At 38.4% G+C, this 24393-nt stretch overlaps 1 protein-coding gene across 2 annotated transcripts; it reads left to right on the forward strand.

The window, feature by feature from the left end:
• Positions 1-3009: 3009 nt before the first annotated feature.
• Positions 3010-24330, forward strand: trim65 (tripartite motif containing 65). 2 transcript variants are annotated; one of them, XM_061967215.1, is made up of 8 exons: positions 3010-3102; positions 6810-7219; positions 7660-7755; positions 12255-12485; positions 12773-12941; positions 13012-13101; positions 17746-17969; positions 20935-24330. In XM_061967215.1, exons 2-8 carry the CDS (start codon positions 6812-6814, stop codon positions 21241-21243), a joined length of 1527 nt encoding a protein of 508 aa, XP_061823199.1. In that variant the 5' UTR covers positions 3010-3102; positions 6810-6811; the 3' UTR covers positions 21244-24330. The 2 variants fall into 2 exon arrangements, with proteins under 2 accessions (XP_061823199.1, XP_061823197.1); XM_061967213.2 differs by having other exon boundaries at positions 3035-3407.
• Positions 24331-24393: the final 63 nt, after the last annotated feature.

Genomic DNA, 24393 nt, shown 5'->3' on the forward strand with positions numbered 1-24393 from the left:
TGTAAATCTACAGTGTTTTAAAATTCAGTGCAGAAATATGTGTCGTTTCAAAACTCAAGACTCACTTGAAGCAATCGGCGCTGCCTCAGAACCAGCCGATGAGGGGTCTTGAGTTTTGAAGCAAGGAGTATTTCTGCACTGATTGTTGTGTACACTGATTTTTTTCTGCACTGAATTTTTTACACAAAATGTTCATTCACTCGCCCGAATGCAGCTGAGATAGGCTCCAGCACCCCCGGCCCGCCACCCCTAACGGACAAGCGGTAGAAAAAAGGATGGGTGGATGGATGGATCATACTTGCCAACCCTCCCGAATTTTCTGGGAGACTCCCGTAATTCAGCGCCTTTCCCGAAAATCTCGGAGCTGGAGGCCACGCCCCCTCCAGCTCCATGCGGACCTGAGTGAAGACAGCCTTTTTTCACGACGGGAGGACAACAGGGTGACAAGAACTAAATCATCAAGACTAGAGATAAATTGTATTATTATGTTTATCTTACCTAAAAATAAATATATCTATTAATTTAAAAAAAAACTAAATACATTTTTACTATATTTTGCTAAAAACATCAAAATTAATTGTATTTTTATTTGTATTTTTTCTGACCCCTTAATACATCCAGCCATAGAATTATACATTAAAATAAACATATTTGAAATAATTAATTTTAAATGATCATAATAATTCATTTAAAATGACCATATTTAATTATTAAAATAATTGCTTCTTTATCAACAACTTTAGCATTTTATTCATTACATTTTGAAGTTCTCATAAACCAAGTTATGTTATATTCCTTAAGATTTATTTATGCAAGTTTGAAGTATCAATTATCTAAACACAGTTTTGTTTGCATATTTTCAGGATGTAGAATGGTGAATTCTAGCTGTCAATACACTCCTCCCCTCTTAACCACGCCCCCGCCCCACCCCACCTCCCGAAATCGGAGGTCTCAAGGTTGGCAAATATGGGATGGATGGATGGATATTACTGAATACTGAATATTTCTGGACTGAATTGAATGCAGCTGAGATAGGCTCCAGCACCCCCCGCAACCCCAAAAGGGACAAGCGGTAGAAAATGGATGGATGGGTGAATTTTTCTACACTGAATTATTCTGTACGGATTTTCCATCCATCCATCCATTTTCTACCGCTTATTCCCTTCGGGGTCGCGGGGGGCGCTGGAGCCTATCTCAGCTACAATCGGGCGGAAGGCGGTGTACACCCTGGACAAGTCGCCACCTCATCGCAGGGCCAACACAGATAGACAGACAACATTCACACTCACATTCACACACTAGGGCCAATTTTGTGTTGTCAATCAACCTATCCCAGGTGCATGTTTTTGGAGGTGGGAGGAAGCCGGAGTACCCGGAGGGAACCCACGCAGTCACGGGGAGAACATGCAAACTCCACACAGAAAGATCCCGAGCCTGGGGTTGAACCCCAGACTTCTCAGCACCTTCGTATTGTGAGGCAGACGCACTAACCCCTGTCCACCATGCTGCCTTGGATTTTTTTTTCACTCTGAATATTCCTGGACTGAATTTTTTTTTCCACACTTAATTTTTATACACTGTTTTTTTTTACACTGAATTTTAACATTTTTACAAACTGAATTTTTAGAAAGTGTGTGAATGTGAGTGTGAATGTTATCTGTCTATCTGTGTTGGCCCTGCGATGAGGTGGGGACTTGTCCAGGGTGTACGCGCCGCCTTCCGCCCGAATGCAGCTGAGGTAGGCTCCAGAAACCCCCCGAGACCCCAAAAGGGACAAGCGGTAGAAAATGGATGGATGGATGGAATTTTTAGACACGCCCATTTTTATCCTATTAAATTGTCTACAACATAATTAGTTACATAGCTAAATTAAAGACACTATAGGATAGATGTGACACTCACTGTTTTTCTTTCTTTCTTTTTTTTAATTTTTCTAAATAATTGTATTAATTATTTTCCAAAAATAACACCAGCCAAAACATATAACAAACACAGGAAAAACAAGACACACAAAACAAAGCAAATACAAAACAACCCCCCCCCCACCACCACCACTCCCACACACAGTCACACATCCATTGAGAGACGCTTACATGAACTAGAGAAAATCCAAAATGAAAATAAATTAAAATAGTAATAACAAAAAAATTAAAATAGATAATAATATTAACCATTTGACCAAACCAGTCTATTGACTTTTGCAGTCAAGATATTTCATCACAGGGCTCCAGGAGTCCTCCCATTTTCTTTGAGTGGATTGTCCGCTGTATCGCAGTTTCTCCATGTTGACAATGAACCTTTTCACTTACCTCAACTCCTCTTTTTTTGTTGTTATTGTTTGTGATTTTCATTTTTGTTGTTACCTTTTTTCCCCCCTTCTAGTCAGTTATTGTGATTCTCTATCTGCTTGTGTTGAAGAGGAAGGCAGTACATTGCTACTCACTGTGACATAAATTTAGGACGGTGTGGGTGGGAGGGGGTTTTATTATTGTACTTTTATTATTTTTCTGTAATTTTTTATTTTTTTGGGGGGGGTACACACACAAAAAAAAGTGTCCGTTTTCTCAGTACCTGTATTATGATTTGCCTATCAAATGAATAAATAAATAAATATTAAAAACTTATCTGCATCTGCAATTAAATTATCTGCCAAATTCAGTACAGAAAAACCTGAAAAATAAATTTTGTGTCAAAAAAAACCTTTCATAATAAAGACACAAATTAACCATCACCCCTTGCGACCCCAAAAGGGACAAGCAGTAGGAAATGGATGGATGGAAAACTCTCTCTAACCTTACCTTAGTCGGTAATCAGTAAAAGTAAGAATACATACGCAATAATGATAATAATAAAAAATATATAGGTAGGTACAGGTAATACATTTAGTTATTGTTGTTATTATATATAAATACAAATATATATTGCGTATTATATTCCTTATTATTCGAAGGATGTGATAAATATTAGGGCTTCGATAGTGAAGTCTTAGATTTACAATTTTTTGATTCCATTGAATGTGGCATTGTGTCGTCATCGAAGAATAGTCGTCTGACGCGGCTCGTCTGTCTGTTCTGATGCTCTCTTCCTGAATTTTCCTGAGAGGTCGTAATGTTTCATATTGCTTGTGTATTTCGAATTCAGGCCGGACAAAATGTGAATATATGATAGGTTTTGGTGTGTTTAAGTATGATTGTTTTTGTTACAAAAAGCCCCGGCTAACGTAAACATTAGCTGGCCATTCCACTTGGATACGTTGATGTGGGCTAGCTTAGTGCCTCAGCATGAACTGCTACCTGCTTTGTTGTACCGTCACACAGTTTATTCAGTGGAATCTCGTATTTTGCTCCACGTTGTTACCACCAAGGGCTTCGAAGTGATATAGCCAGTTCCTACAACATAAAGTAAAGGTAATGTAATATTGTAATGTGTTTACTATCTGTCTATAACACTGGTTCTCAAATGGGTTCAACATTTGATATCGATCCGATACTAGGTAAATACAGCACAAAGTATCGACAATTATTGTCGATAATTTTGACTTGAAATTCTTCCAAGATTTTTCTCACGGTTTTTAATCAAAATAAATCACAGGGCAAATGTTTTGTTTGGTTTTAAATCAGACAACGTACCAATAAATACATACATAAATAAAAATAATGTGACAGTATAAGCGATACAATTATTATTATATTTCATTTTATAATGGTTTTAAATCAGACAGCGTACCAATAAATACATACATAAATAAAATAATGTGACAGTATAAGCGATACAATTATTATTATATTTCATTTGATAAAATACAACGAATGCAGCTGAGATAGGCTCCATCACCCCATGCGACCCCAAAAGGGACAAGCGGTAGGAAATGGATGGATGGAAATAAAACCTAAATAAAGTCAATAGTGTAAAAACGACCATTGGCTCTTATTCAAATCTGTTGACTTTTGAGTCCAAAAGCCTCCGGTGTGTTTATGAATATAATAGTATTAACAACAACACAAAAACACAAATACTTTTTAAAATAAATAGTAGAAAATGACAAGTACTTATCTCAGAATGCTACTATTGCCCTTGGTATCAATACTAGCGACATCCTGCCCACTCATAGTGTTAATACCCCTGGGGGTACTTGAAGGCACTCCATGGGGTACTTGATTGATATATATATATACATATATATATATATATATATATATATATATATATATATATATATATATATATATATATATATATATATATATGCAATTATTTAATAGATAGTAGCAATTGTTATTCTAATTGTAAATTGTGAATATTCCAAGTGTCGGTCACAAACGAAAAGCAATACTATCCTAAACCCTGAATGTCCCTGGGCCAGAATGGTTTTGCCCAACTTGACATTAGACTTAGACTTAGACTTCCTTTTTATTGTCATTCAAATTTGAACTTTACAGTACAGATAAGAACAAAATTTCGTTGCATTAGCTTGTTGTAGGGCAGGATAAAAGAGCAATAAGGTGCAGATATAAATAGATTACTGTACAGATACATTTATTGCACTTTTTCATATGCATCCACGTTTATGTGCCATATGCATATAAATCATTGCTGTGTTGACAACTTGAATATGTTTTAACATGCTGAAAGCGTGGCAACCCACCTATGATGTTCAAAGAGGGCGCTTTAAAGGGGATCATTGTTTTCAGTGCACATAGTTTTTCATTCAGGAATACAATGATTCTTTTGTTACAATTGAAGTTAAAAGTTTAAAATTGATGATATTTAATTGTGAACAGTGTTGGGACTAACACGTTACAAACGCGTTAGTGTAACGCCGTTAGTTTCGGCGGTAACTAGTAATCTAACTCGTTATTTTTTATATTCAGTAACTCAGTTACCGTTACTACATGATGCGTTACTGCGTTATTTTACGTTATTTTTTATGTAGTATCGGCTAGAAACTGAGGATCTGAGTGTGTTTTATCGCAGCGAAGCAGAGACGTGCTTCTGATTCTTCCTCTGCGCTCTCTGTGTGTGTGTGTGTCTAGTATGGGTGTGGGAAGGGGAGGGGAGGGGGGTGCGCAATACAACGTAAACCGTTGGCCAACCAAAAAGTAACCACAGAACACTATACGACTATACGGTATAGTGTTCTGTGGTTACTTTTGGTTGGCCAAGCGGACGTGACGACAGGCTGTCCTCACTCAGGTCCGCACGGACCTGGAGGGGGCATGCCTTAAGTCCGGCTGGAAATCGGGAGAAATTTGGAGAATGGTTGTCCCAGGGAGAGGCACTGAAATTCGGGAGGGTTGGCAAGTATGAGATATTCTCACTTCTTTTCTTTTGTCGAGCACAAAGAAAAGAACATTTTAGGTAAATGTAAGTAGTGTCTTGGATCACAGATCCCGTCTCCTGCCCAAAACAACAATTCAAATCTGCCTGGTTAGGCTCTGTCTGTGTATGTCACGTGTGCCTTCCTTAGGTGAAGCCAGCTTTACAGCTATGTTGTTGATTGATTGATTGATTGAAACTTTTATTAGTAGATTCCGTACAATTGACCACTAAATGGTAACACCCAAATACGTTTTTTAACTTGTTTAAGTCGAGGTCCACTTAAATTGATTCATGATACAGATATATACTATCATATATACTATCATCATAATACAGTCATCACACAAGATAATCATCAGGGTATATACATTGAATTATTTACATTATTTACAATCCGGGGTGTGGGATATGGAGGGGGGTGGGAGGGGTTGGTATCAACACTTCAGTCATCAACAATTGCATCATCAGAGAAATGGACATTGAAACAGTGTAGGACTGACTTGGTAGGATATGTATAGCAAGTAGTGGACACAGAGAGAGAGATCAGAAAGTATAAGAAAAAGTGTCTACATTTGATTATTTACAATCCGAAGAGGTATTACCGGTATGTGGAAGGGAGGGTGTTAGTTTAGGGTTGTAGTTGCCTGGAGGTGTTCTTTTAGTGCGGTTTTGAAGGAGGATAGAGATGCCCTTTCTTTTACACCTGTTGGGAGTGCATTCCATATTGAAGTGGCATAGAAAGAGAATGAGTTAAGACCTTTGTTAGTTCTGAATCTGGGTTTAACGTGGTTAGTGTTAGTGTTATTGTTATTATGCTGTTTGTTACTTATGTATGTTATGTTGCAGCTATTTAAAATAGTTTTGTCAATTTGTTCTGGCCTGAAATAAATTGGCCCTTTGAAACATATCTTTGTCTTTGTGTGTTGTATGTAGACCACATTGCTTAGCAGAGTTCAGTGATGCAAATGTATGTCAAGTTGATCAACAGATTGTATTATTCTCCAGTGCAATAACAGTACTGAAATGAAGGCTAAAAGGGCATTAGTGGGAGCTTTAAAAAAAGAAAGTAGAAGAAGTAACTAAATAGTTACTTTTCACAGTAACACATTACTTTTTGGTGTAAGTAACTGAGTTAGTAACTGAGTTACTTTTGAAATAAAGTAACTAGTAACTGTAATTAGTTACTGGTTTTCAGTAACTAACCCAACACTGATTGTGAATCATCGAAAGTAATCCACAGCAACCCTATGATTAATCTGATTAAAACACGTAATGGTTGACAGCATTATTTTATATGTATTTTTACTTTTAAGTTTTTATTTATTTATGTTACAATAAATAAAAGCATATAGCTTCTCTGGTAATGGGTTACTTGACTGAAAAAATATTCCACAGAGTGAAAGAAGGTTAGGAACCACTGCTTTCTGACATCTCAACATACCTTTTGATTGTTCTTGTATATTCTATAAACAATTGTGTTCTCTTTTCAGAGATGGAGTGTCAGAGTTCAGACCTTACCTGTGCCATATGCTTGGAGTGGTTTCAAGTTCCTGTTGCAATTAACTGTGGGCACACGTTCTGTCGGGAGTGCATCACAACTTATTGGGACAAGTCTAACATTGGACCTTGCTGCCCCACCTGCAATCATAAGTTTGACATCAGACCTATTCTTAAGTGTAATGTGGCCTTGTCAAGTATCGCTGAAGCTGTAAACAGCACCAGAACATCATACGGCGATGGTGGGAGTGAAGATGCTGAATCCGTGCCCTGTGATCGCCATAAAAAGCCACTTGTTTACTACTGCACACGGGACAAAATTTCAGTGTGCTGCGAGTGCGCCATCTCGCAGTGTGAGAGCCATCACATGGTTCTGTTGGAGGTAGAAAGCAAGAGAAAAAAGGTACCATTTTTTTTACTTGCTGTTTTAAAAATCATGCAAATGCTTGAAGAGTCGTGCCACATTAGTCATAATAATAGTATTTTACAATGGGAAGAAAGAAATAACTCTGATGTGTGCAATACTGTGTCATGAGAAGTAATGGAAAGGAAAATAAAACTGTTAAAATATATCACTACCTTTATTTGTATAGTGTCCTGTAAGTGTCCTATTGAAATGTCTCATACTGCTCACAACTCCAACAGCTGCATGGTATCTGGGCATTGCTATCAAGTCATGATATATTAACTAAAAATAAATCCTGCTAAATATCAGCTAAGCTTTGTCAGAATGTACTTGCAGTGCATGTAATTTCCCCCTTATACAGTGTGAGTCTCACACTATATAAAGGGATAATTGTAAATATTCAAGTGTCTTACTTTGTCAATGGGTTTTCTGGGCAGCTGTTACTGGAAAAGAAGAATGAAGAGATGGCAAAACTCATTGAAGAAACGGAGGAAAGTATTAACAACCTGACTGAAAATATGGACAAAGCTAAGGTAATTGTCAAATGACATTAAATGAAAATTCCTATTTTTTAGAAGGATGAATGGAAGGTAAATGCTTGCAAACCTGCATATAAAAACACAATAACATAAAATAGGAAGAAAACTTTGGTTAATCAATACCTCTGAACTCAAGGTATTAATGTAACATCATTTATTAATGTAGTTGTAGTATGCAGTTGGGGATCGTGCCAAAACCTGTTCATATTTTGGTTAGTTGAGCTACATAAGGGAGACAAAATACACAAAACACCCCTTACAGCAAACTGCAACCACAATATTAAATATACTTTTAGATAGCGGAGGGATATTTAACATGCGTCCTGGGAATGACACCATACCGGCCCCTGAGTTCATTTCAAAACTTTCATTTAAGGAAAACATTTTTGCAGCAAATTCCTAAAAACACAAGAGTGCTCCTGTTGCACAGAGGAACTTGGATCACTGTAAACACTTTGGCAGACACTTTCTTTGACATTTGAACCTCCCAAAAGCCAGTGGACACTTGTATTTTGCACAATATGGCTATTTCAGAAATGTGTAACCAATAAAAGAAATATACCATGTCCATTGCAAAGGATGCTGCTTATCAAAATAAGACTAATAGTAAAGGGTGAGGTTTGTCCTGAAATATAGCATTGACTTTGTAAATACTGTATTTTTAATAACACATTGTCAGAATGACCAGAGACATGTCAAAATACTTGTAAGAATTCCCTCTACGGCAACTGTGAAGCTCCAGAAATGAAACATATTGCGTACAAGCAAATATGTAGTAGCAATGAGCAATCTCAGGGTGGTTGGTAGATCCGCACTATTTTTTACGACTTTTTTAAATTTTATTTTTAGGGGTCAGCGGGAGGTAGATATTTTCTTTCCAAATATGTATTTTATTTTTAAAGTGTGCGCACGCATCTATCCAAGCGCATTTCTTTTTTTACATCCCAATCAACAGGGAATTGAGCGCACATGTTGAAGTGAAACTTGTCACTCCCTGTCTACACTCCTATTTAAATACTTAAAATATATTTAAATTAGCCATGTGCCTGAGATCCACACTCTGCACAATCAGAAAACACAAAGATAATTAGCAAGACGGGGAAAATGAAGGAATTCACAGACAAGGAGTAGGAGGTGCTTCTTGTTGAAGTGAAGGAGCGCCAGAATATACTTTTTGGCACGTTGTCCTCTGGCGTTTCTAGTGAACAAAAGAGGACTGAGTACGAACAAGTTTGGCCCTGATTAAGAAGTGGTTGAATTGTGGTTGATTAATGAGCCTTTTGTTTGCAATTCAGAAGTGCAGTTGTGTGTGGCTTTGTATCAATATTTGCCTGAATTTATTAGACTGATTTATTTTCGTGGCGCAGTGGAAGAGTGGCCGTGCGCGACCCGAGAGTCCGGTGCTGGTAGCGCCTTGCATGGCAGCTCCCTCCATCAGTGTGTGAATGTGTGTGTGAATGGGTAAATGTGGAAGTAGTGTCAAAGCGCTTTGAGTACCTTGAAGGTAGAAAAGCGCTATACAAGTACAACCCATTTATCATTTATTTATTTATATTGTTTCTAAAGGGGGGGATAAAATTCGTATTGTACTGCATACTTGCCAACCTTGAGACCTCCGAATTCGGTTGGGTGGGGGTGGGGGTGAGGGGTTTGGTGGGGGCGTGGTTAAGAGGGGAGGAGTATTTACAGATAGAATTCACCAAAAGTCAAGTATTTCATATATATATATATATATATATATATATAAGAAATACTTGAAAAAAAAAAAATCCATATATATTAATATATATATATATAAGAAATACTTGAAAAAAAGTCAAGTATTTCATATATATATATATATATATATATATATATATATATATATATATATATATATATATATATATATAAAAGAAATACTTGACTTTCAGTGAATTCTAGCTATATATATTTATTTATTGTATTATATATATATATATATATATCAATAAAATAAATACTTGAATTTCAGTGTTCATCTATTTACACATATACACACACATAACACTCATTTACTCATTGTTGTACTTGAAAGTGCAATGCTTTGCAGCCAGAAGCACAGCTTGCTGCTTACTAAAAAAAAACAACAACACTTACCTTTCACTATTTGAGTAGCCTTTGTTCTGCCATTTGCGTACTGGCGAGCGATCTCTGAATCCGAGAACATATCCTTCACGGATTTGTTGAAGACATCCGCAAATGAGAACGGGATGTTGCTTCCAGCTATCAGCATAGCCATCTTTGTCTCGGCATAAGTCACACCCTCGGGTCTCCATTTAGCGAGGTGGCCCATAATACTGGGCTGTGACCGGTGCTGCGCTGCCGCCACCTTGTGCTTCGCTGACCGAGTGACCGTTCATGAGTGAGTATATCCGTTGGGCCACCGTGTTCAATGGAAAAGTCTGTTCTACAAAATTTACAGGCAGCATACCCCTTCCCCTTCGAACTGTCCTGGATAAGCTGAAATTCTTGTTTCCATTCGTTTTGGAACTTACAAGCGTATTTCTTCATCTTACTCGTCGTTAGCGTTGCCATGGCTGTATCTTCCTTGTTCTTCTGCTTCGTCTCCTTGTTGTGTGCGCAGTTGTGCACTCTCTAAAAGCCGTAGATGTTATAACGTGATTGGGCAGGCACGCTGTTTATGTCGTGGGAAAGCGGACGTGAAAACAGGCTGTCGACTCGTCACTCGGGTCCGCATGGAGCTGGAGGGGGCGTGGCCTCCAGCACCGGCTGGAAATCGGGAGATTTTCGGGAGAATATTTGTCCCGGGAGGTTTTCGGGAGAGGCGCTGAAATTCGGGAGTCTCCCGGAAAATTCGGGAGGGTTGGCAAATATGTTGAGCTGTATTTCTGTAACTGTTTGTAAAAAAAATAAACATGCTAGCATATCAAAAAGGATACAAAAGACTTTTGACTCTTGTTTGATTAGTCAATTCTTTATTACAACCCCAAAAAACTTCTTGCAGTAGCAGTTGCATGACACATGGCCTAATTTACTAGGATCTAAATACCTCCCGCTAAAAAGCGTTTGTAAACTATAACATAGCGTGTACTAATAGTGGACATGTCGCGTGTCATCCACTAAGACTGTGCGTGCAATTGTAAAGTGGTGCAGACCGCCTTATTTAAATGAGGATTTTGCGTATACGATACGGTGCATCACCACGGAGACACTTACTGCACATTCATGTTATCATGCTCCTAACTTTGTTTTGCTGTTTTTAAACAAGCTGAAGTCATGTACCACATCTTATGGGCATTTTAGAAGCAGTACTGTGCTCAAGATGCAACAAAAAGAAATGGGCTCAGAGAAGTCAACAGTCATAATCAATCATAATCACTTACATGAAGTTAAGAGGCCATGCCATGAAATTAATTTGATTTGATTGTAACTTTTTTACATCACCAAAATTGATAATGTATGTTGCTGTATGTATACTTTTGACCCAGCATATTTGGTCCCATTTTCAGTAGACCCATAATAAATTTATAAAAGAACCAAACTTCATGAATGTTTTTTGTGACAAACAAGTATGTGCTCCAATCACTCTATCACAAAAAATAAGAGTGGAAGAAATTATTGGAAACTCAAGACAGCCATGACATTATGTCCTTCACAAGTGTATGTAAACTTTTGACCACGACTGTAAATATACTGTCAATATTGCATAACATCTGTAAACCAATATAGAACACATTATACATGTTCTGGTACATACTTATGTAGCACACCTGTATATGTGTTCCTAATGCACCTGTTTACTAAAAATACATCTGTTTATTTTCCTTAAGTAACTCATGTATAATTATTCCCACCTGTTCACTTACTCTATATGGCAATTCACTGTAAATTGGTATTTTAATTTATTGCATATGTATCTTGCACTTGCTTCTCTTGCATTTCTGATTAGGTGCTAAACCACATTTCAATGCCTTGTATTTCTACATGTGTAAATGACAATAAAGTTGAATCTAATTTAATCCAGTATTGCTGGAAAAATGTTTGCACTGAACTCAGGATTGCATTTTTTGGTATAACGCCACTGCATTGCAAAACCAATAGATTTTAATCAAATTCCCTGGAAATCAGACTAGGCCCCATCATTTATGCAATGGCAAAAGGAAGTACAGTCTTTCTTGCCATTGGAGAAGCTCAGATACAGCCTATTCTCAGCACAACAGAAACCTTTGAGACCTGAAACCCTTTCACAAAATTTGTGAATACCCTTTCTTTCATTGGATGAAATAATCCATAATAGACTATAGTACATTACATTGAAACCTGTCTTTTTTATTAGAGAAAGCCAGGGGATAGTTAGGGGGTATTTTGTTACCATATACAAAAAGTGAATTGTAACAGTATGTTGCTACTGTGAAAATTGATAAATAAATTGTTAAAAATAAAGTAATGAAACATATCCTACAATAACATAGTACCTAATACAGCATTGTGGTTATTTTTGCTCTAACCAGGAGACATTTCAGCAGACATCCAGTCGGGTAACGGCAAGGTTTTCCACTCTGCTAAAAGTCCTGGTTGAACGACAGGAGGCCATCGAGCTCTTCATCGAGAAGCAAAAAGAGGCGGCCATCTCTGAGGCACAGGCGAGGCTCTCTGAACTGGAGGAAAGCGCTCAGAAGCTGAGAGCGGGTCAGGCCCACATAGTGAATATCCACAACCGCTCTGATATTGAACTTATCAAGGTTTGGAATATCAAGTTGTTGTATTCAGACTGTTAGTGCCAGTAAACAGTGGTTTCCACGGATAGATAAATACATACTTAAGATTCTTAATTATTTCAATGCTGGAATGGTCGTGAAAAACAATGTCCCCCTCTGGTGGCATGACTGAGAGCCACTGCTTTACAGTAACGTAACATTTTGGCAAAATTATCCCAGGGTTATATGCAGTGTGTTAAAGTAATTTCTTTCAAACCCGAAAAAACACAAAACAATTACACTGTATTTTTCATTTTTGTATGTTCATTCAGGAATCAACGCTCATAGAAGTTCCTTGCCTCAAGAAAACCTCCACAGACATAACGCCCATCCTGCAGGATCGAATAAGTGGCATCATGGAAGTCCTGACTCGAGTCTCCAAGCTGGTGATTGAGGACCTTGATAGAGCTGTCTGCACTGCTGTGGGTCACGACAAAGACGGTAAGCACACACAACTGCCCTCTTTCTCCCTTCAGTCTTTGCTGGGTCTTCTTACACCTCTCTCTACCAGGTTCTCCTCAGGAGAAGAGGCCCATTCTTGCTGTGGTTCCCAGTCCAGCTGCTGCATGCCGTCCTGGTGGAAAGGAGGGCCTCAGTGCTCGTAGGTTCTTAACATTTTTGCATGATCACTTCCGGCAGGTTGTTCCAGAGAGTCGGGTCTAAACTGAGGAATGGCAACTTTCAAAATCTCAGGTTACAACTGAATATACAGTCGTGGTCAAAAGTTTACATACACTTGCGAAAGACATAATGTCATGGCTGTCTTGAGTTTCCAATAATTTTTACAGCTCTTATTTTTTTGTGATAGAGTGACTTGTTTGTCACAAAAAACATTCATGAAGTTGGTTCTTTTATGAATTTATTGTGGGTCTACTGAAAATGTGACCAAATCTGCTGGGTCAAAATTATACATACAGCAACATACATTATCAATGTTGGTGATGTAGAAAAGTTACAATCAAATCAGCTTCATGGCATGGTCTCTTAACTTTATGTGAGTGATTATGATTGACGACACCTGTTGACTTCTCTGAGCCCATTTAAATAGGGCTTATGTGATGCAGCATTAGACTCGGTTACAAACGCAACAATGGAAAAGTCAGAGGAACTCAGCACAGATCTGAAAAAACGAATCATTGACTTGGAACAAGTCAGGAAAGTCACTTGGAGCCATTTCAAAGCAACTTATGGTCTCAAGAGCAACTGTGCAGACAATTGTTTGTATAAAATGCAAGGCACAATTTTGTCAATGCCACGATGAGGAAGAAAACGCAAGCTATCACCTGCTGCTGAGAGAAAATTGGTCAGGATGATCAAGAGTCAACTGAGAACCACCAAAAAGCAGGACTGCAATGAATTGGAAGCTGCTGGAACACAGATGTCTGTCCACAGTCAAGCGTGTTTTGCATCACCATGGACTGAGAGGCTACCATGCAAGAAGGAAGCCCTTGCTCCAGAAGCGGCACCTTAAGGCTTGTCTAAAGTTTGCTATTGATCACATGGACAAAGATAAGACCTTCTGGAGGAAAGTTCTGTGGTCAGATGAAACAAAAATTGAGCTGTTTGGCCACAAAACCCAGCAATATGTTTGGAGGAGAAACGGTGAGGCCTTTAATCCCAGGAACACCACGAGCATGGTGGTGGTGGTATTATGGTCTTGGCCTGTTTTGCTGCCAATGGAACTGGTGCTTTACAGAAAGTCAATGGGACAATGAAAAAGGAGTATTACCTCCAAATTCTTCAGGACAACCTAAAATCATCAGCCCGGAGGTTGGGTCTTGGGCGCAGTTGGGTGTTCCAACAGGACAATGATCCCAAACACATGTCAAAAGTGGTAAATGAATGGCTAAATCAGGCTAGAATTAAGGTTTTAGAATGGCCTTCCCAAAGTCCTGACTTAAACCCCATTGAGAACATGTGGACAATGCTGAAGAAACAAGTCCATGTCAGAAAACTAACAAATTTAGCTGAACTGCACCAATTTTGTCAAGAGTGGTCAAAAATTCAACCAGAAGCTTGCCAGAAACTTGTGGATGGCTACCAAAAACGCCTTATTGCAGTGAAACTTGCCAAGAGACATGTAACCAAATATGAACATTGCTGTATGTATACTTTTGACCCAGCATATTTGGTCACATTTTCAGTAGACCCATAATAAATTCATAAAATTGTGCTCTTTCTTAATGGTTCTGATGAGGTGTCATTTTGAAACAAGCTGGAGTTTGGGTTGGCTAAGGCATTACAATAGTCAAGTTTTAAAGGGGAACTGCACTTTTTTAAATTAATTTTGCATATCGTTCACAATCATTATGAGAGACAAGAACACGTCTTTTTTTTAAATTAGGATTTTATATATGATAAAAAATATTGGTGTAACACATCACTGTTTGCAAGGCAAAGCTTAAAATGACTCATGTTTTTGTTGCTACAAATCATAATGGTGGTCAGCGGACCCAAGTGTTCCAATTAGGGCTCTCAAAGTTAATGTGGTTGTAACTATAATTTATTTTAACAGTGTCAATTTTTTTAACGTGCGATTAACATGCATGCGTCCTGTCTGACTCTCGTTTCATTCCGTAGCGTGAGAAAATGTATGTGCGTTCAGTTACTGTGGAGCAAAGCCACAAGCAGAAAAAAATGATCAGCAGAAATAGACATAGTAAAGGGTACATTATGGAAAGCCCAGGACAAAAGCCATGGCAAACAGTTCTCCCGACATCACTGCAGCAAATGCCTGCTGCAACGTTTACATTCAGCGAGGTGGAGCTTCACTTCCGTGTTTGGATTACAGCTTAGTGCATTGATAACATAAAATGTACATTGTTTCTGTAACTGTTTAGTAGGATGGGATAAAAGCTCAGTAGAAAGTAAAGACGGTATGCACGAAGTCGAGAAGCACCTTTTTATTGTCATATTTTTATTGCCATTAGAAAGTGTCAAAACACCTCTTCTAAAACAAATAACACACTTCTAGCTTCAAAATGGTATGGTATGGTATGGTCTTTATTGTCATTGCACAAGTACAACAAAACTCTGTTTTCAGCACAAACCCGTTCAAGATTAGACGAACAAACAGTGTACATGGTTACAGAACAGGAACACTGATGGGTCACCACAAGGTGCTCCGTAAAAGATGGGAAAAAGGTAAACGATGAGTGGAAAAAAATACAATCTACACTTGGCTCCTAAGGGTGCCCAGTCTGGAGTGGGGAAAAAAACTCCATAGCAAAGCACATATACATATTACAACATACAACTCGAGACTTGCAACAGAGGGGAGCGAGTGGGGGCTACAGTGGCAGGCTGCAGCTCTTCAAGCGCTTCCCAGCCGTTCATCACCCCTAAGGGATTCGCGTTGGGGGGGTATGTGTGTATGGGATATATTTTTCGTGGATGCATGTGTGTGTGTAAACCTGCAGCATGTCTCTGTTCCACGGGCTTGGTGTTCTTGCAGCTGCCAGTCAGTCCAAAGTCAACAACAACAGGTGTGTGTCCATGAGACAAGAAGGGAGTTTGTTGTGTCTTCGCCGCACTGTCCTTCGCGAGAGTCTCGAAGCCAGGGAAACAATCCAAGTTAGAATGTTTTGTATGCGAGTGAAAATAAAATTTGCTTTTCACTGTAAATTGTCTATTAGTGGTCCTCAAATTCATCCTGCAGGGCAGAAGATCCAAATCACAAAGTGTCCACAGTTCTGCCCGCACCCTCCAATCATTTGTGGCAGCTTTGGGGTACTTTGAAGACTGCCAGAAACTTCCAATTTGTCGACAAACCAGAGCAACACTTACTCCAATCAGCAGATGTCCTGTTGTCATAATTCCTAATAGGTGGATATCTTCACGTCCTCGACTGAAAGGGTCGCCAGGCACGTGGCACTCTTTCTTCTCCCTAGAGTCCGTCATGTGTCCAGCAACAACCGCTCCATCAAGACAAGCAGGTTCCCCCAAACCCAATATCTTGTCAATTTTGTTGAGAGGCCAGTTAATTAGTTCCAATGTTTAGATTTGGAGAGCAGTGCAAAAAGAGGCAACAAGAAAGTTAAAACAAGACAAGACAAAGAAGCAAGCAGAAGAGATAAGGGAGAAGAAAGGGGAGCGTCCGCCCTCGATGAGTACCAGTGAGAAAGACTAGCACTACATGTCCAAGTACACTAACCAAAATGAAAAATGTCTTGATCATGCATTTATTTTTAAAGATGTTTTGTAAAGTAATCTGTGATATTTTTAATCTAGGATTTTCTAACCGTTTTAAATATTTTGTATATTCTTTTATAACATGTTCTGGTTGATAGTCCTCAATTACAGAATGTTTAGCAGGAATGAATGTTACTCTTTATTAATAAATAGAAAAGGTTAAGACATTGTCATACAATTAATTTGTACATGTAACATATAGACTATCAGAAGCATTTATTCTGTGATAGTCCTCAATTACAGAATGTTTAGCAGGCTGAATGTTAGCTTTATTAATAAATAGAGAAGTTTAAGACATTGTCATACAATTAATTTGTACAACATGTAACATATAGACTATCAGAAGCATTTATTCTGGTAGAAATATCACAGATGACATTACCAAACATCTTTGACAATAAAACCATGATGGTAATAATCCACATTTTGTGTTATTAATGTGTGAAAGTGGAATTTAAACATGGACGTGTAACTCCTCTACTCTGAATGCAAGTGCTCCTACAGCAGGAATTAAACTTCTGTGGAGGATACACCAATGCACTGCAACTCATTTGTTTATTTTAATTAAAAGCGTGTTTATGTCCTTTTTTGTGTTGAGCTGTTTAAAAAAGCATAATGTTGGAAAAACATTTAATTAAAGCAAACAAATTGTCCATTCATGATTTTGAAAACTTGAAAATTATCTGTCTGTGATGAGGTGGCGACTTGTCCAGGGTGTACCCAGAATGCAGCTGGGATAGGTTCCAGCCCAGAGAGGGACAAGCGGTACAAAATTGAAGGATGGTTGGAAAATGATCTGTCTATTGTATACTTACTGATGATAAAAAAATATATCTGATTAATCGCGATTAATTGTAAGTTAACTATGAACAAAATGTGATTTATCGTGAGAAAATATTTTAATTATTTGACAGTCCTCGTTTCAATACATTGGCACTGACTGCATCAAGGCCGATGATCATTACCTCTCTCTTGTTTATGTTTAGCTGCAAAACTTTCGGTACCATACTGTTTTTGATATCACAACATTTGTGGCCTGTCTTCCTTATTACAGACAGATGCTCGTTGACCTTTGACCCCCACACAGCCAATGGCAACCTGCTTTTGTCCCAAGAGAACCGAAAGGCAGAGCACTTGACTTCCAGCACTTCCACTTCCACTGTCTTCGAGCACGAGTCCCGCTTTGATCATGCCTGGCAGGTGCTGTGCATCCAAGGCTTCCGACATGGCCAACACTACTGGGAGATGGAGGTGTCCAAACCGTGGGCCTGCCTGGGGGTATGTACTCCCTTTACATTTTTGAAATATTTAGCATGCTAACATACACATGTTTATCACAATCACAATTTTTAGTATAGTATATGCTTTGCTGCATATAAAATCAAGCCTTTTTTTTTAACATTCTGTGGCGACATCAGAGCAAGCAGTTCTTCTTTTAGTCCCGTAAAGTGGCTTCTGCCTATGCCAGAGGCCTGTCTGTATTGGTACAGACCTCCATGACTGCATCAACCACCTCGCCGGCCAGCATTAACAAACATTCGGTCTGCACAAATGAATAAGCGAGAGTGAAAATACAAAATAATTTTAGTCAAAAACATAGCATGCTCGTTCCATATTACATTATTATGCGCAATATAATAAAGACAAAAGAAAAGTCACTAAATTAATGCGATCGCGTCGCTAATTAATTATAGCCAGCCACTGAGTGACGGGCAGAGTGACGGCGAAGTGTCGACTGTCATGACAAAACAGGTATGAAAACTAAATATCAAAACCGTCTATATTTAGAAATTAAACCGCATATTTTTTTTTCAATACTTTTGTGAATCTGCTTTTCCTACTTGAAGATTTGGAAAACAGAAAGCTAAGAAATGATTGTGTGTTTTTGTTCATCTCAGCAACAATTTTTACAGTGAAGCTGACTTGTCAAATATTGACATTCCCATTGTTTTTGTATTAGATATGCATCAACTTAGCTCTCTAAAACTTTTTTCGGAGCACCTGTATTCTACGATTCGTATATTTGCCTTCTTCATTGTAGACACTGTCTTCATTAGGGATGTGCCAATCGTTCGGCCACTGATCAGTATCGGCCAATATTTGTGAAAAAGTATGTGATATGTACAAAACCCAAAACCAGTGAAGTTGGCACAATGTGTAAATCGTAAATAAAAACAGAATACAATGATTTGCAAATCCTTTTCAACCTATTTTTTGCAAATATTTTAATTTGGAATTTGGAATCATTTGGAATTTGATGCCTGCAACATGTTTAAAAAAAGCTGGCATAAGTGGCAAAAAAGACTGGGAAAGTTGAGGAATGCTCATCAAACACTTATTTGGTACATCCCACAGGCTAATTGGGAACAGGTGGGTGCCATGATTGGGTATAAAAGCAGCTTCCATGAAATGCTCAGTCATTCACAAACAAGGATGGGGCGAGGGTCACTACTTTGTGAACAAATGCGTGAGCAAATTGTCGAACAGTTTAAGAACAACATTTCTCAACAAGCTATAGCAAGGAATTTAGGGATTTCACCAGCTACGGTCCGTAATATCATCAAAAGGTTCAGAAAATCACTTCATGTAAGCGGCAAGGCCGGAACCCAACATTGAATGCCCGTGACCTTCGATCCCTCAGGCGCTACTGCATCAAAAACCGACATCACCACATGGGCTCAGGAACACTTCAGAAAACCACTGACAGTAACTAAAGTTTGTCGCTACATCTTTAAGTACAAGTTAAAACTGTACTATGCAAAGCGAAAGCCATTTATCAACAACACCCAAAAACGCAGCAAAAGTGTTCTGTGGTCTAACGAGTCCACATTTCAAATTGTTTTTGGAAACTGTGGACGTCGTGTCCTTCGGACCAAAGAGGAAAAGAACCATTCACATTGTTATAGGCGCAAAGTTCAAAAGCCACCGTCTGTGATGGTATTGGGGTGTATTAGTGCCCAAGGCAAGGATAACTCACACATCTGTGAAGGCACCATTAATGCTGAGAGGTACATACAGCAACATCTTTTTCATGGACGCCCCTGCTTATTTTAGCAAGATAATGCCAAGCCACATTCTGCACGTGTTACAACAGCATGGCTTCGTAGTAAAAGAGTGCGGGTACTAGATTGGCCTGCCTGTAGTCCAGACCTGTCTCCCATTGAAAATGTGTGGCGTATTATGAAGCTTAAAATACGACAACCGAGCTGCTTCTCTAAGCTAATAATTATCACTTCCATTACATATGGCGTAGTGCAGAGGTCCCCAACCACCGGGCCGCGGCCCAGTACCGGTCCGTGGATCAATTCGTACCGGGCCGCACAAGAATTAAAAAAAATAAATAAATATATATATATATATATATATATATTTTATTTTTTTATTTTTTTATTTTTTATTTTTTATTAAATCAACATAAAAAACACAAGATACACTTACAATTAGTGCACCAACCCAAAACACCTCCCTCCCCTATTTACACTCATTCACACTCATTCGCACAAAAGGGTTGTTATTAATATTTCTGGTTCCTACATTATATATCAATATAGATCAATACAGTCTGCAGGGGTACAGTCCGTAAGCACACATGATTGTATTTTTTTATGACAAAAAAAAACAAACATAAAACTAATGTAAAGTATCAAACAACAGAAGGATAAGTGATTATTACATTTTAACAGAAGTGTAGACAGAACATGTTAAAAGAGAAAGTAAGCAGATATTAACAGTAAATGAACAAGAAGATTAATAATTCATTTTTTACCACTTGTCCTTAATAATGTTGACAAAATAGTAGAATGATAAATGACACAATATGTTACTGCATATGTCAGCAGCTATATTAGGAGCCTTTGTTTGCTTACTTACTACTAAAAGACAAGTTGTCTTGTATGTTCACTATTTTATTGAAGGACAAACTTGCAATAAGAAACATATGTCATTGTGAGTCTGTGAAGCCCTTTGAGGCACTTGTGATGAAGGACGATATAAATAAAATGTGATTGAAGACATGGCAGGAGGGATCAGTGTTGCCACGTTGTCTCTACATATAGCAAGTATTCAGCCCCCCTTGAAAGTTTTGATGAATGAGATTGAGAATGGAATGCTAATACAAAAATAATACGTATAAACAGTTTTATCTTTGGCAGCCTGGTAGACAATTGGGTGGATCGGCCTCATAGGTTGTGGGTTTGACGGTGGCTTAAATGACTTCATGACATCCCTCTCCCGTCGTCCTCAGGTCACCTACATCACCATCCCCAGGAAGGAGAAGGGCAGGAGGTGCATGCTGGGTATGAACGATCTGTCCTGGAGCCTGCAGCTGGACGAGGAACAGCTCAGCGCATGGCACAACGGCCGCAAGGAGACCCTGTCCGGACAGTCTAAGCACAGCCGCGTCGGCATGCTGCTGGACTGCGAGTTGGGGACGCTCACCTTCTACGGCGACGGACACGTCAGGCTGCACGCCTTCCACTGCACTTTCACCCAGGAGCTCTTCCCCGCCTGCTGGATAGGCGAAGGCGTCAGCATCACTCTGTGCTCCACATGAGATTCTGAAGTCGCCGCAAATTTTTTTGCCTTTTTCTTGAATCTGCTTGTTTTCAAACAGATTATTCCAGTCATGGTGGTGGAGGACCTGAAGTTGGGTCTATCCAAACAAAAGTCAGATGACACTTTGGACTGATCGTCTGTCGATTAAAGGAAGTGAGTGTGAATTGATCCCGTTAACAAACGGCCATGTTACAAAAGTAGTGTTAGGATTCCTGCACTACTTCAGCCAGAAGTGTCGGTGTACATCTCTACTTGTATTATCTGTTACAATACATGCTCTTTCAAGACTTCCTTTTTTTAAAAGCATTTTGTCAAATCTACTTTTATTCTCTTTAATGTGAAGCTGGAACCTTAAAGCAAACCAAGAGAAGGCGTTGTGTCACGTTTACTGATCGTACCCTTTTTTTAGACTTGAATCTCCTGTTTGAGAGAGATGTCACTCAACAATCTTTAGGTAATTATTGTAATTGTCCTGTTCAGCTGTTGGTCATATTGAGCTTTTGGGATCTTACATACAATACTCGCAAAAAACTTTGAGATATTGGGATAAATAAATTTACAACAGGTGTGTGAATTTATCAATATATTTTCTGTCTTTCAGTTGTAACTTGTTGATGACATTCTAAACTCAGCCGCCACTTGCCTCTGACAAACTTCTGTTTGAAGCCGCTCACCTGGCAAGATACCATTGATCAATTGTTAGGCGTTGTCTCAGTCTCTTGGCGTCAAAATGTGTCAAAGTTAACGCGGTAACTCACGCGATTAATCTGCAAAAAATTATTGCATTAACCATGTATGAACAACGATTAATCGTGCAATTTATTTTGACTGTACATGCTCTTTTACATTTACTGTGGATGATTACCTGAGAGTTGTTATATCTGGAAAGTATTCACAGCAGTTTACTTTTTCCACATTATTTTTACGTTACAGCCTTATTCCAAAATGGAATAAATTAATTTTTGTCCTCAAAATTCTACACACAATATGCAATAATGACAATGTGGAAAAAAGTTTTTAGAATTTTTTTAGCAAATGTATTTAAAATAAAAAAAATTAAAATCACATGTACATAAGTATTCACCGCCTTTGCCATTAAGCTCAAAAGTGAACTCAGGTGCATCTTGTTTCAACTGATCCTCCATGAGATGTCCCTACAGCTTAATTGGAGTCCACTTATGGTAAATTCAGTAGTTGGACATTATTTGTAAAGGCACTTTTCCTTCTATATAAGTGAAGAAAAAGTGAAGCGCCGTGAATACTTTCCGGATGCACAGTATGAGGTGACTCAGACAGGTGTGCTTTTTGGCAAATTTCACTTCAAAATAAAGCCAGACAGTACTTTAAATAACACCACTACCAAAGGTTGAGCAAATAAATGACACCGGTACATTCATGTAAAACATTCTAAAAATGTTCCTGTATGACATTCTGACAATAAAATTGCATTTGTGTCGAAATATTGGGGTGTTTTTGTAAAGTTATGAACGCAAGTAATTTACTGCAATTAATCAAAATGCAAAAACTGTGATTAATCTGGTTTAAATGTGTAATTGTTTGGCAGCATTACTTTAAATACCAATCCTCATTGAACATTTATGAATTGACTCATCATGGGTCACACACCTGCAGTGAAATTTGCCATTTAGCTTCTTGTTAGACAACAGCAAGTTGTGCAAAAAATATATATACCCACTCAGCTCGTTCTCTCAATGTTCCACTACATTGTATGACCTGAAATGTTGTTTGTCTTCAGAGACATTTTGTTTCTCATCTGAGCAGGCTTCACCAGTTCATGCTTACAGACTTCAGTAAGATGGGACAGCTCGAGTCCAAGGTCCTGGTGCAGGAGGGGACACAGAGATGGGTGGGCTGAAAGTGGAGTGAGGTAGGCCTCCATGTCACAGTTCTGAACAGAGAGAGGACACTACCTATCATTTCATCTCAGTCCTTCCTAAGAGATTTGATCCTTTACCACATTGAATGTCAATGCAACTGAACGGAACGCTAACGAGTGACTCCATCCTAACGAATATATTGTTGTGTTGGCAGAGGTATGTTAACTCGTTTTGCACCACAATTCAGCCATAACTATAACTGTCTGGGTGTGTCTGCATTCTTAGAGGATAAGTACTTTGAATTCTGCACCATGGCCTCGGACTAGAGCATGATGAGGCCTACTAGGATGAGAGGCAAAACGTCTTGTAAGACAATCTGATCAGTCGGATTGCGATGGATTCAATGCCCTGACATACAATCACCACACCACAATTCCAGCATGTATAAAAGCACAAAATCAAGGACTAAATTGAAGCACAAGCTCACTTGCTACATTACATGTGCATCTCAGTAAATAAAAAAAAGTGTGCATTACAGGAATTCAATTAAAGGCTTAGGAAATTGCTGGGGTTTTTTTGGATTACAGTGAGAACCAGGAATTTATAATAGTTATATAGCTATTAACAATCCATCCATTTTGTATACCGATTACCCTCATTAGTAGGGCCATGAGTCTTTGGGCACCACACGATTCGATTCAATTAAATTCTTGGGGGTAACGATTCTCAATTCAAAATCTCTATTTTTTTAATAACATTGGGTGCCAGTCCCATGATTAACTACATTTCTCCATAAAATAAACAGCTCTGATAAATGTCTATATTACTTAAAAATAAAAATTGGTTTTGTTAATACAATTCTACCCAAACATTTAATCAAGTCAAATACAAATAAAGCAACAAGAAAAGTATCCCACACTTCTCTTTTCTGAAGTAAATCTGTACACCAGATATGGTCATCTACATCAACAATATGAATAGCCTGGGTGACTGAACAGGACAGATTGTAAGGAGAGAAAAAAAATTAGATTTTTTATTTTTTGGTTTAAATGAACAAGAATTGCTATTCATTCGAAAAAAAAAAAAAAATTGTTGGACACTGCTACTCATTAGGGGTTATGGGGAAGCTGGAGCTCATGCCAGCTGACTTGAAACCCAGATATTCTGTGTGGCCTACATGATAACTACTAGGCCACTGCGCTGCCTGATGTCAACGCTAATCATCAAAATCAAAATGATTAAGAAATACATTTTTGAAATATTCCACTTAATGTGTAGTCAAACCAAGGGTTCCATTTTTGGAACTACTT

Source organism: Nerophis lumbriciformis, linkage group LG11 (assembly GCF_033978685.3).
Source record: "Nerophis lumbriciformis linkage group LG11, RoL_Nlum_v2.1, whole genome shotgun sequence".
NCBI lineage: Eukaryota > Metazoa > Chordata > Actinopteri > Syngnathiformes > Syngnathidae > Nerophis > Nerophis lumbriciformis.